This window comes from the organism of the source record quoted next (assembly GCF_019968985.1).
Source record: "MAG: Porospora cf. gigantea B chromosome Unknown PgB_NODE_595_length_14276_cov_108.998, whole genome shotgun sequence".
Lineage (NCBI taxonomy): Eukaryota > Apicomplexa > Conoidasida > Eugregarinorida > Porosporidae > Porospora > Porospora cf. gigantea B.
In genome coordinates, this window is record NW_027179136.1 from 1 (window position 1) to 13,960 (window position 13,960).

General features: G+C 52.6%; 9 protein-coding genes across 14 annotated transcripts; 2 read left to right on the forward strand and 7 right to left on the reverse strand.

Moving 5' to 3' along the window:
• Positions 1–979: 979 nt before the first annotated feature.
• Positions 980–1,372, reverse strand: KVP17_005090 (uncharacterized protein; the record flags this gene model as incomplete). The annotated part of the gene is made up of 1 exon (XM_068514845.1): positions 980–1,372. One exon carries the CDS (start codon positions 1,370–1,372, stop codon positions 980–982), a length of 393 nt encoding a protein of 130 aa, XP_068372857.1.
• A 475-nt stretch (positions 1,373–1,847) lies between these two features.
• Positions 1,848–4,327, reverse strand: KVP17_005092 (uncharacterized protein; the record flags this gene model as incomplete). 2 transcript variants are annotated; one of them, XM_068514850.1, is made up of 3 exons in its annotated part: positions 1,848–3,440; positions 3,525–4,092; positions 4,197–4,327. In XM_068514850.1, the coding sequence occupies 3 exons, from the start codon at positions 4,325–4,327 to the stop codon at positions 1,848–1,850; spliced, it is 2,292 nt and encodes a 763-aa protein (XP_068372862.1). The 2 variants fall into 2 exon arrangements, with proteins under 2 accessions (XP_068372862.1, XP_068372861.1); XM_068514849.1 differs by lacking the exons at positions 3,525–4,092; positions 4,197–4,327 and having other exon boundaries at positions 1,848–3,224.
• Positions 4,328–4,983: 656 nt separating this feature from the next.
• KVP17_005097 (uncharacterized protein) lies at positions 4,984–5,364 on the reverse strand (the record flags this gene model as incomplete). The annotated part of the gene is made up of 1 exon (XM_068514856.1): positions 4,984–5,364. The coding sequence occupies one exon, from the start codon at positions 5,362–5,364 to the stop codon at positions 4,984–4,986; it is 381 nt and encodes a 126-aa protein (XP_068372868.1).
• A 92-nt stretch (positions 5,365–5,456) lies between these two features.
• KVP17_005095 (uncharacterized protein) lies at positions 5,457–5,921 on the reverse strand (the record flags this gene model as incomplete). Its single annotated transcript, XM_068514853.1, has 1 exon — positions 5,457–5,921. The coding sequence occupies one exon, from the start codon at positions 5,919–5,921 to the stop codon at positions 5,457–5,459; it is 465 nt and encodes a 154-aa protein (XP_068372865.1).
• A 113-nt stretch (positions 5,922–6,034) lies between these two features.
• On the reverse strand, positions 6,035–7,874 carry KVP17_005091 (uncharacterized protein; the record flags this gene model as incomplete). 3 transcript variants are annotated; one of them, XM_068514848.1, is made up of 5 exons in its annotated part: positions 6,035–6,636; positions 6,665–6,758; positions 6,786–7,098; positions 7,125–7,383; positions 7,412–7,652. In XM_068514848.1, 5 exons carry the CDS (start codon positions 7,650–7,652, stop codon positions 6,035–6,037), a joined length of 1,509 nt encoding a protein of 502 aa, XP_068372860.1. The 3 variants fall into 3 exon arrangements, with proteins under 3 accessions (XP_068372860.1, XP_068372858.1, XP_068372859.1); XM_068514847.1 differs by lacking the exons at positions 6,035–6,636; positions 6,665–6,758; positions 6,786–7,098 and having other exon boundaries at positions 7,121–7,427; positions 7,459–7,874; XM_068514846.1 differs by lacking the exons at positions 6,665–6,758; positions 6,786–7,098; positions 7,125–7,383; positions 7,412–7,652 and having other exon boundaries at positions 6,035–6,610.
• A 2-nt stretch (positions 7,875–7,876) lies between these two features.
• KVP17_005098 (uncharacterized protein) lies at positions 7,877–9,419 on the reverse strand (the record flags this gene model as incomplete). Of its 2 annotated transcripts, XM_068514857.1 has the most annotated exons (2): positions 7,877–9,054; positions 9,200–9,419. In XM_068514857.1, the coding sequence occupies 2 exons, from the start codon at positions 9,417–9,419 to the stop codon at positions 7,877–7,879; spliced, it is 1,398 nt and encodes a 465-aa protein (XP_068372869.1). The 2 variants fall into 2 exon arrangements, with proteins under 2 accessions (XP_068372869.1, XP_068372870.1); XM_068514858.1 differs by lacking the exon at positions 9,200–9,419 and having other exon boundaries at positions 7,877–9,010.
• Positions 9,420–9,580: 161 nt separating this feature from the next.
• Positions 9,581–10,762, reverse strand: KVP17_005093 (uncharacterized protein; the record flags this gene model as incomplete). Its single annotated transcript, XM_068514851.1, has 1 exon — positions 9,581–10,762. One exon carries the CDS (start codon positions 10,760–10,762, stop codon positions 9,581–9,583), a length of 1,182 nt encoding a protein of 393 aa, XP_068372863.1.
• A 603-nt stretch (positions 10,763–11,365) lies between these two features.
• On the forward strand, positions 11,366–13,051 carry KVP17_005094 (uncharacterized protein; the record flags this gene model as incomplete). Its single annotated transcript, XM_068514852.1, has 1 exon — positions 11,366–13,051. One exon carries the CDS (start codon positions 11,366–11,368, stop codon positions 13,049–13,051), a length of 1,686 nt encoding a protein of 561 aa, XP_068372864.1.
• Positions 13,052–13,135: 84 nt separating this feature from the next.
• Positions 13,136–13,729, forward strand: KVP17_005096 (uncharacterized protein; the record flags this gene model as incomplete). Of its 2 annotated transcripts, XM_068514854.1 has the most annotated exons (2): positions 13,136–13,356; positions 13,384–13,729. In XM_068514854.1, the coding sequence occupies 2 exons, from the start codon at positions 13,136–13,138 to the stop codon at positions 13,727–13,729; spliced, it is 567 nt and encodes a 188-aa protein (XP_068372866.1). The 2 variants fall into 2 exon arrangements, with proteins under 2 accessions (XP_068372866.1, XP_068372867.1); XM_068514855.1 differs by lacking the exon at positions 13,384–13,729 and having other exon boundaries at positions 13,136–13,360.
• Positions 13,730–13,960: the final 231 nt, after the last annotated feature.

Below are 13,960 nucleotides of genomic sequence, written 5' to 3' on the forward strand. Positions count from 1 at the left end.
AAGCAGGATGACTCCCAACAGAGTGAGACCTATTGCCCACCATATCCACGGATGATCATCAAGCCAGTCATTGATGTTGGGGTCCCATGAGGTCTTTGAACTGTCGTGCATTGACGAATGTCGTTTAATTGTGCTTTTCCCGAGGCTGTCTTGATGTGGGGCATGAGTTATGTGCCGACGTCTCATGCGATCCTAGCGCACAGTACATCACAACAAGGCATCCAACAGAAATAATTTCTTTTACAGATTATAAAAAACTGGTCATAAAGAGATTTCCTTACACAACCCTCCTCGGCTCGGTCCCTGCGTATTGGGGAGCCGGTGCGTACTGGGGAGCCGGTGCGTACTGGGGAGCCGGTGCGTACTGGGGAGCCGGTGCGTATTGGGGAGCGTACGCTGCTGGTTGGGCCGGGTAGGCTTGGACTGGCTGAGCAGAGTAGGCTTGAACTGGCTGAGCAGAGTAGGCTTGGACTGGCTGAGCAGAGCGGGCTTGGACTGGCTGAGCAGAGTGGGCTTGGACTGGCTGAGCGGAGTAGGCTGGAACTGGCTGAGCGTACTGTGCCGGTTGAGCCTGATACACCGGTTGGGGGAGCTGGTCGGTTACGATAACGATTTGTTGGGCGGGTTTTAGGGATGTAGGAGTTGGACAAGGCGCCTCCACCACCTTCTGCTGCGGCAACGGTTGGTGTGTTTGCCGCCGCCGACGACAGCGGCGGCAAAACAAACACGTCAGAAGAAAACACATCAGGACAATAGCCAGGACGGCGACACCGATAAACCACAGAGTCCATTTGTGTTCATCAAGCCAGTCGTGGTCGCAGGACTGCTTAGACGTGTGGTCGTGCATTGTAAATACAATGGTATTTACTGTATTCGTTTTACCCCACTGAATGATTTATTGGTCGTTGATGAACATTTGGTGCCATGTCGGTGCCTCCACAGTTAAAATCGTTAGGAAAACAGACATGATAAAAAAGATTCACACCACTTGACATCTCGGCTCCGTCTCCGCGAAGGGCGACGTAGCGTATTGGGGGGCGTACGGCGGAGCCTGCACTGGGTAGGTCGGTGGGTAGGTTGGTGCACAGGTCGGGTACTGCGGGTAGCTCTGATCAGCGATAACAACTATTGGAGACGGCGCTGGCTTACATCCGGCGCCCAGGTGGCCTCGAGCAGCAAGGCACACCAGAAGGGCAGCAAGCAGCACAGCGAAACAAGCAAAGTCGATCCATCCGTCGTGAGAGTCGAGGAACGCCAAAACACAGCCCAGCACCACGGCGAAGGATGTAAACATCAGAAGCCACAAGGCCCAGATGTGTCTCTCAAACCATGAGTGAATGTTGTCGTACAACTTTCTCATTTGAGCAGGCATCAATATTTTGTTTTTGCGGGTTCTCATACGACTACGTCGCAACTAAGCTTCAACAACAAAATCTGAAGTGGTGGAAATAAGATATTCTCTCCGTTCAAGCCACAGCATTCTGTCGTTCGGGGTAGTAGGGCCCGTACACTCTCGAAACATTTTGATTAATATGGCTGGCAACTGACAAAGTCAGCTGGAAGCTCCCGTCCGAGTCACTTCGCTTGGCTGCCCTTCGGACTGCCAAACTGGCGAAGGACGCAACTATTGAACATACGCCGGCCACAACGAACACCACAGCCACGACGCCTGCGACCCACCAGACCCACGTGTTGTCCTTGCACCACGAAGCGAAAGAATCGGACCCTCCAACGATCGACAACATAACGAATATGGAATGTTACTTCGACTACTCATGTTTGGTGGGATGGCTGTTCGAATGACATTCTGAGATGACGTTTTTGACTTGTTAATGATGACAAAACTGCTACAGATTAGCCATGGTGTAGGCCAGTTTCTCGGAGCTTCCTGCTGGACTACTGCCGTACACTCCGAAGCCTTGCTTCGCGGCTTCCTCTGCGAGCCTCACAACGGATGGCAGCTTGATTGAAGACTTCATATTGAAGTAGAGGCTAGATAACTGCAATGCGAGTCTCTGCAGGTCGTCATGTGGAACATCAGGCTCGTTGAGGATGACGATGTAATTGGTTGGTTTGGCAATTTTGTCCTTGGGAGAACAGGGCACGGCGTAGAACTCATACCTGCCTTCCACCCGTGACATTGCAACCGTCGACCCGGCAACTGGAGAGACAACCTGGCCGTTGCGACTGCGGTAGAGGCGCAAACCGGCAACATTGGACAGGTTGACGATCATCCAAACCAGACGAGTGCGCCACGGCAGCTCGACCTCGCTGCCATCAGGCAGAAGTAGAGTTACCGGGTTGTGCAGTAGCTCTGGCGTTGTATTCGCCGGCAACTTGACCTCTATTTGGCAACCTGCGCGCCCGTAGTCGTCCAAGTTCGCCGCCTCTACCGTCGCATCGAAGCTAGGGCGCGCATCAACCGATCCCTTGACGTACATGGCCTCTTCTTGATGCTTTGGGTTCATGTCCCCATCTAGCACGTCATGGCAGGTAGCAACGCCGAGCTTCACTTTGACGCTGGCAATGCCAGAGACGGCGTAGGTCACGATTCTCACAATGCGGGCCTCTTTTATCCACTCTACACGTCCCGAATGCTCCTCTATGGCCTTTTTGACTGCAGAGATCTCGTAGTTCTCTACATCGCAAATCTGAGAATCTGACACCCCTTTCCGGAAGACATAGAGCGTTTGGGGCATGCACCCTAAGCCCTTCGTGGACTTCAGCTTCTCGAAGAAATCAACCAAGGTGTTGGACAACTCAGGCATGACGCCACCCTTGAGAGCACGGTTGTAGATGCCGAAGTCGTTTACGGTTGTGGTTCCGTGTACGTTCCTCGTGGCGTAGATTCCAAAACCGCACGAAACCTCCGTTACCCCCTTTAGGGATTCATTCTGCCCGCTGGGTAAGTAGTGGGCGATGCCCATGGCAGAGGAAAATGGATCGTCAAATACAGGGGTGCACATCTTCCACGGAACTCCAGAGTCCTGGTGCTTTGCCAGGACTGCGGGAATTGCACTCATCAAGCAATTAACCTTCAACTTCTTCAGTACCTCCATCGAAATTACCTGAGACGGAAGATTTCGCGCTCTGCAGGCAATTTTCAAAATGCTGTACTCTCGAAGTTGTTCGTTTTTCCGTTCTACAAAGCAGAACACGAAGTTCAGATTCCTTGACAAAAGGTCCTCCAGCTCATTCTGATCTCCAGTCCAATGTGCGATCATACCATAATCTTCAGGACGGTCACTGGGGCCATAACGATAACGCTCTAAGAAAACTCTGCAGGATTCCGTAAACGTCCGCAATTCCCTCGAGAAATCACGACACCTGAGGAGAAATAGAAGTGCTGTTCGTTTCATGTCCAAGTTTGCCTTGTGGTGGTAGCTTTCAGCGCGGTGGAACTCCATCATGAAATTCCCGTCAACGTCAGGTCGAATCACCTGAGACAAATAGCAAGAGATTTTCTTAAAGAAAATAAATATTCTAATAAAATAAATATAAATATATAATAAAAACTAGATTACTTTGGCAGGGTCCGCGTCAGCACTCGCCTGAATTGCCATCAACCCACGATAATTAGTGGACTCTTGTGAGACAGGCGTGTCATCCAACTCTAGCCCGCATATCTCGAGACGTTCTCGCGCACGACTGCCAGCCTTAGTGAACTTCGCCACGATATCGCGGCAGTAATGAAGGTGTGAGGCTGCGCTGCTCTGGCAAGCCTTGGTGATGAGTTGCCTTTGATCGAGAGTCACTGAACGGTTCGTGATGTCGACGCTTCTTAGTAGACATGCAGGAATGAACACCGGCGCAGAGGAGTGGCCGCCCACTAATGTCACCTTCATGATGTTTGATCGTATCAACCTCTCGTGGTCAAAATTGTAGTTGGAACCGTGTTTGTCGTTCAGGTAGTCAAGGATCGAAGGTGCAGGTTCAGTTTCTGAGCGCCACCGTGGTACTGGTGAATTGACGTCAAGGTCCCACGCAACATTCAGCAGTTTATAGCAATAGGGAGCATAAACAGTGCAAGCAATTTGATAGCGAACTGCTTTGCTCACTTGGATCCGATATTGTTCCAAGTCCGATCGTTGGCTGGAGATGCTTTGTGAAAAACAGGTAGAAAAAAATAAATCAGAAATAAAACGAATGGTAAATAATAGGAAGAAAGAAAGTAAATCGAATGGAGCGGCTCTCACAGTTCTCTAAATCTATTTCCTGCCTCGTCCAATTCATCCTGTACCTGCACCGAAGGCATAGGTGAATGCACCTGATTGACGGTTATCATCAGTTTGTTGGAGGCCAAGACGCTGGAGGTGAAGCCTTCCATAAGATCGATTCGATTACGACCAGGAAGGTTCTTGATCTTGTCTGGCAGCAAGAAAACATGACGTTGTCGCCCCACGACGCTGATACCCGCGCAATGTGCTACCTTGACTAGGACTAGCTTGATATACTGGTATACAGCAGCATCCGTGTTGTCGTTTCGGCCAGAGCAGATAGCCTCGAGACGCTCGCGGGTAATGGACAGTACTGCTGGAGAGAAGGTGACGAACCAAGACTCCTCTATTATTTCAGATGACTCCTCGGTCTTGCATAGCTCACGACGTCGGGAACGTCGGCTCACGTGTATATCGCTCAGTGTTGGGACCTCCGAACTCAGTATGAACAGCTTCACCCCATGAATGTCATTGTAGTCAATCGTACAAGCCGGAAATGCAGCGAAAATCGATTCTCTGAACTCTCGACTTCCCACTAGGTCCTGCTTCACCCGCACATCAGCAATAGTAAGGAGCTCTCGGTTTTCTGAGGAGAAACGTGCATGGAAAACGTGTAATGCGGAAAAGTTGTTGGAAGGGTGAACGCAGAAGGCGTTCAGTATCGAGGTCGTCGACTCAATGAGACCATCAGCTGCCGGGGGTTCCTCCCTGCCACGTCCTCCTCGGCCTCGGGTGCCGCGCCCAGCCCTGTCCCTTCCCTCCGGTCTTAAGTGGGGTCGTTCATTGCCACCTTCCCGTCGACGAGAGTCGTAACGATCTCGCTCGTAGCCGCGCTTCCTCTGGTCGTATCCCGCAGCGGAACTTCGTTGGTGACTTCGGTAGTCTCTGCCTTCTCGTCGCGAGAGGCGAGGACTCCAATTACGTCCAGCAGGGGAACTTCGTTGGTGACTTCGGTAGTCTCTGCCTTCTCGCCTCTCGCGACGAGGACTCCGTCGGGGGCTTCTGCAACTATTACGTCCACCATACCCATCCTTGCAGTCTCGTAGGGGTGATCGTTCCCGTTCCCGAGGACTCCTCCGCTTATAGACTCGCTTCTCACCGACCATGTTTGGTTTATGGTATTCTGAAGGTGAGCTGCGGGAATCATGTACTGCTATGAATAGTTCACGGTCAGGGTCTGAATTTCATTAGAGATCATTTCACACTTCTCAGCGATATTAAAAACATTTTCGTGCGATCTCAAGGCATCGAGAGCCCGTTGTTCTTCCAGTTCACCCACTGGTTATCATTACGGCTCCGCGGTTGTATCCGAAGACCTAAGTCGTGGTCTTGCTGTCCGTGATTCTGCTCGTCAAGTCCGAAAAAGCTTTTTCCATCGTCATCATCGTCATCATCATCCGTATCCAGGTCGCTATTCGCTAGCAGCTCAGCGGCACGTTTCAGTGTTTCGATATCCGCGTCCTGCTCTCCATTCAACAGATCCATAAGGAGCCCCACCCCCATTATGGTGTCATTTTCCTCATCGTCCAGGAGAGAGTTATCCATCATGTGCGCACCGGCCATGTTCTGAACATCGCGAGCTACATCCTCCAATGTGCTAGGCACCTCCGATGTGCTAGCCACTTCCAATGTGCTAGGCACGTCAATAGTTGTGGTCGAGTTGCTGGAGACGGCGACCAGACCGAGATAAAGTACGAGCCGCATTAGTGAATTATAGTTTTAGCTTCCTTTGGCGCCATTCATGTTGCCTCAGATTAAGGCTTGATTATCACAAGTGTATTATTGAACAGTGAATGTCGAGATGCTTGTGTTTACCATCACTCTCTTTCGTCTGGAAGGGTCTCTTTATCGTCGACTGTGAACCCAATTTGGGCTCGTTCCAAGGCGCGGGTTATGGCTGCAACCCCTGACGTGACGTCAGCCTCCGATCCTCGTACAAGCAGTGCGCAGTGGAGGTCCACTCCGGAGTCTGTGGCGTCCGGACGACTCACTGGATAGACCCCCAACGACAACCGTGGCATCTGTCCAAGCATAGACTCCACTCCGCAAACGTTGACGACTACAGTTTCATCCGCCTGTACGAGTACACGCCGGAAGAAGGCTGGTACGATCGACGGCAACTGGTCCTTCAAGGCGCGGATTGCCTTCAGCACCACATGCATCTGCTGTTTGAACAACGTAGGAACTCCCGGAAGGGCGAACGTGTTGTAAAGACGCATCAATGGCCACGAGTCACTTGGCGGTTCGCTGTCAGAAGCGGTATCAACGCAGATAACATCGTCCTCTGTTTCGAAGATGAGTCGAGCCCTGGACGGAAGCAGCGTCAGCTTAGAGTGAGGACTTGGCAAGCGATCCACCGAGCAGCCTAGGCGTTTTGCTAAAACCTTGGACATTGCCGGACTGGCCACCAATGAGTCGTCTGAGTCAGCGGTGACCCGAATACCCACTATAAGCAGCCGCAAGCGCCTCCATAGTCATATCATCATGAGTAGGTCCGAGTCCTCCGCCTACAATGAGGACATCAGACATAGCAGCCATTCGCTAGATGACCGATGTACTCCGCCTCACCAGCACTTCCCTCGTGATGACCATTACGTTATCCGGGGCCACGGTGATTTGTTGCACATCAAGTCCTGCGCCTTCGAGAGACACTGCCGCCAACGACGAATTGGTGTCTTTCCGTAGGCCAGCTAAAAGCTCATCACCCACGACAAGGACTCCGGCTGTCAGCGCCGCTTTTGGAGATCCCTCGTCTGAGTCTCGTACGCTAATCTCAGCGCCTCGGCTAAGTCGTTCACTGGCCCAGTCGGCCAGCTTGTAGGCTGGCTTGAAGGAGCCATCTGGATTAGTAAGGGCGGGATTAGTTTCGGTGTTCCTTTGGCTGTATGGACTGCGGTTTGAGCTCACGTGCCAATGCTGCTGTAGCCCTGGTCATACATATTGGCGTAGACCAGGTTGAACTGCAAGAGGAACTTCCAAACGCATCCGTAAGTCCACTTGATGATAGGGTTAATCCGAAAAAAGGAAGGAAAATGAGGACTTGACGGTTCAAAGAACTGCAGCGAACCCTCATTGGGGTCACCCATTCGTGTACCAAGCACTGTACCCACGACTGAACCTACTCCATACTTTACGATGTGCGAGTGGATTACCTTTGTCATGCCAGCTGGATGGTACTGATGCCGTTTCCTCACTGATGACGCTGTTATCCTGAAAAGTCAGAAGAAATCCATGTTCTGACGTCTGCTCCTTGGCGAAAGTTATCATCTCAGCGAACTCGTCAGGGTATCGGAAATACACGGCTCCAGGAGCTGGCACCGACAACTCCGCCACATCTTGGTCCTGGCATTCCACCTCAACATAGTGCGCAGCAAGGCAGGCTCGGAAGAGGTGAAACACCACAGTAGCGTCCTTGCCCCCGTTGAACGCTACCATCACATTTCGGGGTCCCAGTGTTCGAAATGCCCCAGCGAGGCAATCCAATGCCTCTCTCAAGTGGCAGCTCAGATCAGCGGCCGACGTTCGACAAGCGGGAGTGTCCTCTAATAAGGGAGAACTGTTGATGTATTCGTTAATGCGGTTGTAGAGGTTGTAGGAATCAACGATAGCACAGTGACTCCAGCGCCCAGAAAAGGAAGCAGTGCGTAGACGAGACATTATCACGATTTCAGGTCACCAACACCCTCCTCCAACACCCATCTCTTCAGGTCACGCTTCAAGTTGGGGTGATTGTTGTAGCTTGGAAAGAAATTCACGTCGACCACGACGAGGCCGTTGGTCCGAGTGTCGACCAATAAATCCACCCCGAAAGTCGAACACTGCAGCTCTGCCGCCATATGCTTGAAAAAGCTGGCAGCGATCATGGCGTGATCAGAGCCCAGCACTTCATTCAGAGGCCGCAAAGGTTGCTGAGGGCCTCCTTTCATGAGGGTGGTAGCGAATGGCAGAAACTCTGATGTCTCCACATCAAGCCGTAGGTCGGATTTCACCAATGCAAGAGACTTCCGCACCAGTACTTCGTAGTAATCTTTTGCCTCCGACGAATCCAAAGACATCAGAGATGCCGAGGTGTTCCCCAACAGCGACTTGCCAAGAAGGAAGGCTTTATAAACCACCGGTGGGTCATGAGGCACTAGTTGATAAGCGGTCATCAAATGCTTCCTTGGTGGCTTGTACGACCATTTAGAGTCGTCCTGCTGTGGGAACAGCTCTTGAAAGTGCTGACGGAAGGAGTGCACGCCTTCAGGAGACCTGGCGACTGCAAGGTAGTGGGATACGAGTGGTCCGGCGCCCAAGGCCGATTTCACAATGATTGGGTATTGTTCTGGGGGAACGTCCTCTAATCGCCATTGTCTGGCACTACAAATACGACTAGAAGTCGCAGCGCACGCTCGCTGCACCAGTGGTTCAAACCTTTGGCGATCCAGAAGGGTGATCTGCGTCGACAGAGGTGACAACGACACAACAGGGGATGCTGAGCAGTATGCACGAACGTCGTTAAGGAAGGATGTAGCCTTCTCAGCGAGGAGGTGCGATATCCGGAAGAAGAGAGCACTGGGGTCCACCGACAATGTCGATACCTGGTCCTTGAAAGGCAAGTGCAAGCATAGGGGGAAAAAATAGATGCTTGGATCATTCCACGCGACCAGCTGCTGATTCCGCCGCCATAGACTCGCTTTAGAAAACTGCAGATGTTTCAGTATCACTCGAGGTCGCTCAACCACTGGCAGAGAACTTATCAGCCGAAGGCAACCATCTCTAGAATGCATGAGGTCTCGCAGCAATACGAGCATCGGAGCAAGCTCATGGAGACCAGCTAGTCGAAAGTCGGTTGGCGCTGCATGCTAACAATTCCCAAAACCCACCTGTGTGAAGCACAGAAGCACTCGTCACTGCCGGTAGATACCGGACTACACATTCCGGATAAGTACGATGATGTTCATATGTTGGAGGCTCCTGGCCGGTTTTATGTAATACCGCACGAGCAGTGAACGGATCCTCCGTTTCACCAACAAGAGTCACCAACGGCCCGCTGCGGAACCACCTTGGGTCGAGCGACCATGACCATCCCTCGAATGATTGGGGTGAAGCGTCCGACATCAACCAAACTACATCATCTGGCAGCTCCTTGAGAAGGAAGAGGAACTCGTCTCCAACGTTGGCAGACTGAACGAAGCGCAAAGGCGACTTCAACAACAGCATTGTATTTGCAGTTTTCAAAGCGATACAATCAAAAAGTGACAAATGCAAGGACGACATCCAACAAAATTAACGAGGCCAACTCCCAGCTAAGGCATTGAAGGTGACGTTGTTTTTGTGTAATATCCGCGTATCATTCACTCGTTAGCATTCACTCGTTAGCGTCAAATCAAACCGAAAGCCTTCAATACCTTTGCGAAATGCTCTGCCCTAGCCCCGCCACCATGAAGTTCGCCAGTTCCGCAGCTAGGCGGGGTAGGACATCCGCGATTAACGATTCCGGACACACCATGTATGAAGCCTGTGTCAGCTATGTTTCCACCGTCGAAACCGGACTGGACAAAGCGTTGAAGCTCCGTAAAGTAATCCCAGCCGCCTGAGTTGTATCCCTGAACCTCAGCCATGTGGAAGAAGTACCCGGCAAACCACTTCAAGTCGGGGTATCGAGGGTCACTGCATATCTTGTCCGGACGTTTGCAGAAGTCGACGTCGCCGAAAACAGCAGGCCTGCCTTCATCCTTGGCACGTTTACCAAGGTAGTAGTTCAACTTGCCGAAGTTGCAGACTCCAGTGGTTTGAATGACACCACGTCCCCACCAGCAACACCCCTCAACGTCGTAGCGCTTCTCGTTGATGCCGAAATGAGGCGCAGGGTTCACTGCACACTCGTCTTTGTTGGACTCACTGCACGGCGCCCAGGACCCCCCCTTCTGGCCCTCGTAGTCGCGGCACTTCTCACCTGTTTGGATGGCGCTGACCACCTCGTCGAACGTGCTGAGGATCGGTAGACTTAAGGCCGGGTTACACCAGCCCCCAGTACTCCACTTGGGTGCCACGGGCATCTTGGACTTGGGTCCACAAAACAAGGGCGGAGGAGCGCCGTACCACTTGGCGTGAGTGGTGGCGACCAGCTCCATGTTAGGATCCACCTCGCAGGCCATATGCTCATCACCCGCAGGGCACTTGTAGTCGCCGTAGGACTGGCCGAGTTGACCGCAAGCAGAGGCAGCCCTGTAGGCGCCGTCAGAGTAGCTTTCGAAGTCCCAATTGTTTTCGTCGCAGGCGTTGTACTGGATGGTCTCCTGCATGGCTTGCGCCAGGAAGGCAGCTATGTTCGTAAGGGCGTACTTGTAGGCGTCGGTGCCAAACTCGCTACCAGAGTAGAGTTTCAGAGCTCCTACGCCCGTCTCCATAGCCTTCTGCGTGGCGGAGATCATGTCGTCTTTTGTGTACAATGTCGACAGCTCCCATCCTCCAGACGGTGTTTGGTACTGTAGGAAGGAGAAGTCTGCGGCACGAAGCCGAGTTATGACATCGCGAATAGTCGAGTCGTCAGAGGGGGGCATAGGCTGAGTCGGCGCAAGAGTTGGAGGGGCCGGCGTGGTTGGCCGGTGGAAGCATTGCTCGGAGCAGTTCGATCTGCCGTTACAAGGCCATTGTGTGGACCCAAATTGGCAGAGGATGCATTGCTCGGCTGTCACCCAGCTCACCAAAGGTACGCACGGAGAAGTCGGAGCCGTAGACGGAGAAGTCGGCACAGTAGACGGAGGAGTCAAAGCTGTAGACGGAGGAGTCAAAGCTGTAGACGGAGGAGCCAAAGCTGTAGACGGAGGAGTCGGCACAGTAGACGGAGGAGTCGGAGTCGAGGGCTGAGGAGACGCCACAGAGCAGAACGTCCAATTCTTCAGTACACAGTCGACCAAACTGCTTGTCGAGTTGGATGGGCAAAATCCAGCTCCTTGTCCACCTTCACCGTAGAAAGCGCATTGAGCCTTGCAGTAGTCCTCGTACCAGGGGTGGGAAACCGAGCCCATCATGGACTCGCATTCTAGAATAGGGGAAGCAGTAGCAACCGAAAAAATAACAGCTGATCTCATAACCGTAGAGTGCAATGAAGTTTCGCTGTGATCGCAAACCACCACATCACCATCAAATCCACTGAATATTAAATGCAGGCTGATGAGCCATCACGTAGCGCCTTCCTCACTCTCTGCGAGCTCAAACAACACGGCAGTGTACCCGTGGCTCGTGTCGGAGCGCAAATGGCCTCGCGTGACGGGCGACATTACCTCTTTGGAGGCGGCGACGAAGCATCCATGTTCTCTGACCTCCTGAAGCTCAATCTCGCTCACGCTCAACCGGGCTGGTCTCCTGTGGATGCGTCAGGATTTGAGGTTCCGTTGGGGAGACTTGGGCATGCATTTGAGTTCTTGGATGATGATTCCCTCTTACTTTTCGGGGGATTGGTGGGGGCCAAATTGGCGGAGGTTGCTTCCTTCGAGCCACCTGTTATACTTCCCCAGTCGTCTCGCAGATGGAAACATGCTGGCAAAGCTGCCGGAGACACCTTCATCTTTTCCATCGAGGAAGGTCTGTGGCGGGTTCCCGAATCCGCCGCAGCCCCCGAGGCCCGTGTCTACCCCGCCTTCTGCAGCCTGGACGACTGTCTTTGGCTGCTGGGAGGCCTGGGCGAGGCTCCCTTGGCCGACCTTTGGGTTTTCCGTGATGGGGAGTGGTCAGAGATGCCACAGGAGGGCAGCGTTCCCTCTGCTCGTTTCGGACATCGGATGACCTGTCTTGGCGGCAGAGTCTACCTTTTCGGAGGGGATTTAGCGGATGCCGCCCTCTATTCCTTCGACCCTCATTCTAACCCCGTACTATGGCGAAAGGAGGCGCTTCTTGGAACTCCACCGCTACCTCGCCGGTTCCACAGCTTCTCAGCCTTCCGAGATCGACTGGTCGTTTTCGGTGGTGAGTCCCTAAGTGAAACCTCAGACGTCTACGTTGCCAACATCTCTGCCCTACGCTGGCAGAAACCGCTGTATGATGGCCGACTGGCCATTCGTGGACATACTGCGGTGTCATTGGGAGATAAGCTAGTCTTGTTCGGCGGAGCCAAGGACCGGCTGCTGTCTGGTGATGTGTACGATCCCTTCAACGACGAGTCCTTCCCCTCTTTAACGCAGAGTTCCACGGTGTCGCTGGTAAAGAAACTTATGTTATGCAGCGTTTTGGAGGTTAGTGAGCAATCTACCAGCGAACATAAATTCAAAATCGTCACCATCGGTGACGCTGGAGTCGGAAAAACTTGCCTTCTCAAGCGTTTCGCCTCCGACGTGTACAACGACGTCCACATCGCGACTGTAGGTGTCGATTTCCAGCTGCTCCGGGCTATGGTAAAAGGAAAACTGGTCAACATCGAGCTGTGGGATACTGCCGGCCAGGAACGATTCGGAACGATCACTCATCAGTACTACCGCAATGCCGCCGGTTTCGTACTTGTCTTCGATGCTACCCGTCGAGAGACCTTCGATCATATAGCGTCTTGGGTTCACCAGGTTGAGCAACACTGCGATGAAACCGTACCTCCCGCTATCGTGATCATGGGTAACAAGTACGACCTCAAAGCCGAGATCGTGGTTAGCGAGTCCGAAGCCATGAACTATGCGAAAAAAATCAAGGCGACGTTTCTTCCTACGAGCGCCAAGACCGCCGCTAATGTCGACCTGGCCTTCTTACATCTGAGTCGGAAGCTGTACGAGACGCGCCTTTCTCAGCCGCAACCGACAGGCCCTCGGTCGCTGACGCTGTATAGCCCAGGACAGCCTGCAATGGGCTCGTGTTGTGGCCTGTGAGGCGGTTAATGATGTGTGTCCCATCGATCTCATGCCACATCTTAATGTAACCGACCTATTTTTGAAATTACAAATCGTTATCCAATGGAAGTCATCAAAGTTGTGTTTCTCGGCGACTCAGCCGTTGGAAAGACAAGCATTTTGATGTCCTTTGTTAAAGGGCGCTTCGATGAAAGGGTCGACGCCACCATAGCGAGCCAGTTCTACGTCCATGAAATGGCAGTTGATGGCACAACTGTTCAGCTTCAATTCTGGGATACGGCGGGACAGGAGAGGTTCGCCAGTCTAGCCAAGATGTACTACAGGTGAGGTAGCGTCCTCCCCGCAACCAGAGATGCTAAGATCGCCTGTGTCGTCTACGATGTGGGCAACAGGGCCTCCTACGACCGCTGTCGATACTGGTTGGACGAGCTGCGTCCCAGCCAACCGCCCTTAATTGTTATCATTGCCAATAAGGTTGACTCAGAGGAGGTAGTTCCTCGAGAACTCGGTCAACAGACGGCCAACGACGAGAACGCTCTGTTCGTTGAAACTTCAGCAAAAACCGGCCTGGGCATCCAACACTGCTTCCAATCAGCAGTTACGACTTATCTGCAAACCAGAGAGGCGCCAGCGGCTTCGGCGTCTGTCAAACTCGACGATCGGGCCGCTTTCGTAAATGGGTGTCTCTGTGGGTGACATTATCGCCCCACTAAGAACCGCGACAAATTCCTGAAACTTTGTAATGAGCGACAAACAAGTCGATTTTCCAGTGAGACTTCAGCCGCGTCCTCATCAGCGATTCATTCCGTCCCCGAGCGTCCAGATACAGAGACGAAAAATTGTAAAGCAGAATCCCCGCCTTTGTCATCCCGTCAGCCATTCCTCCGGCAAGCTGACTCCTAACCGCACCATCCGACATCTGTTCCT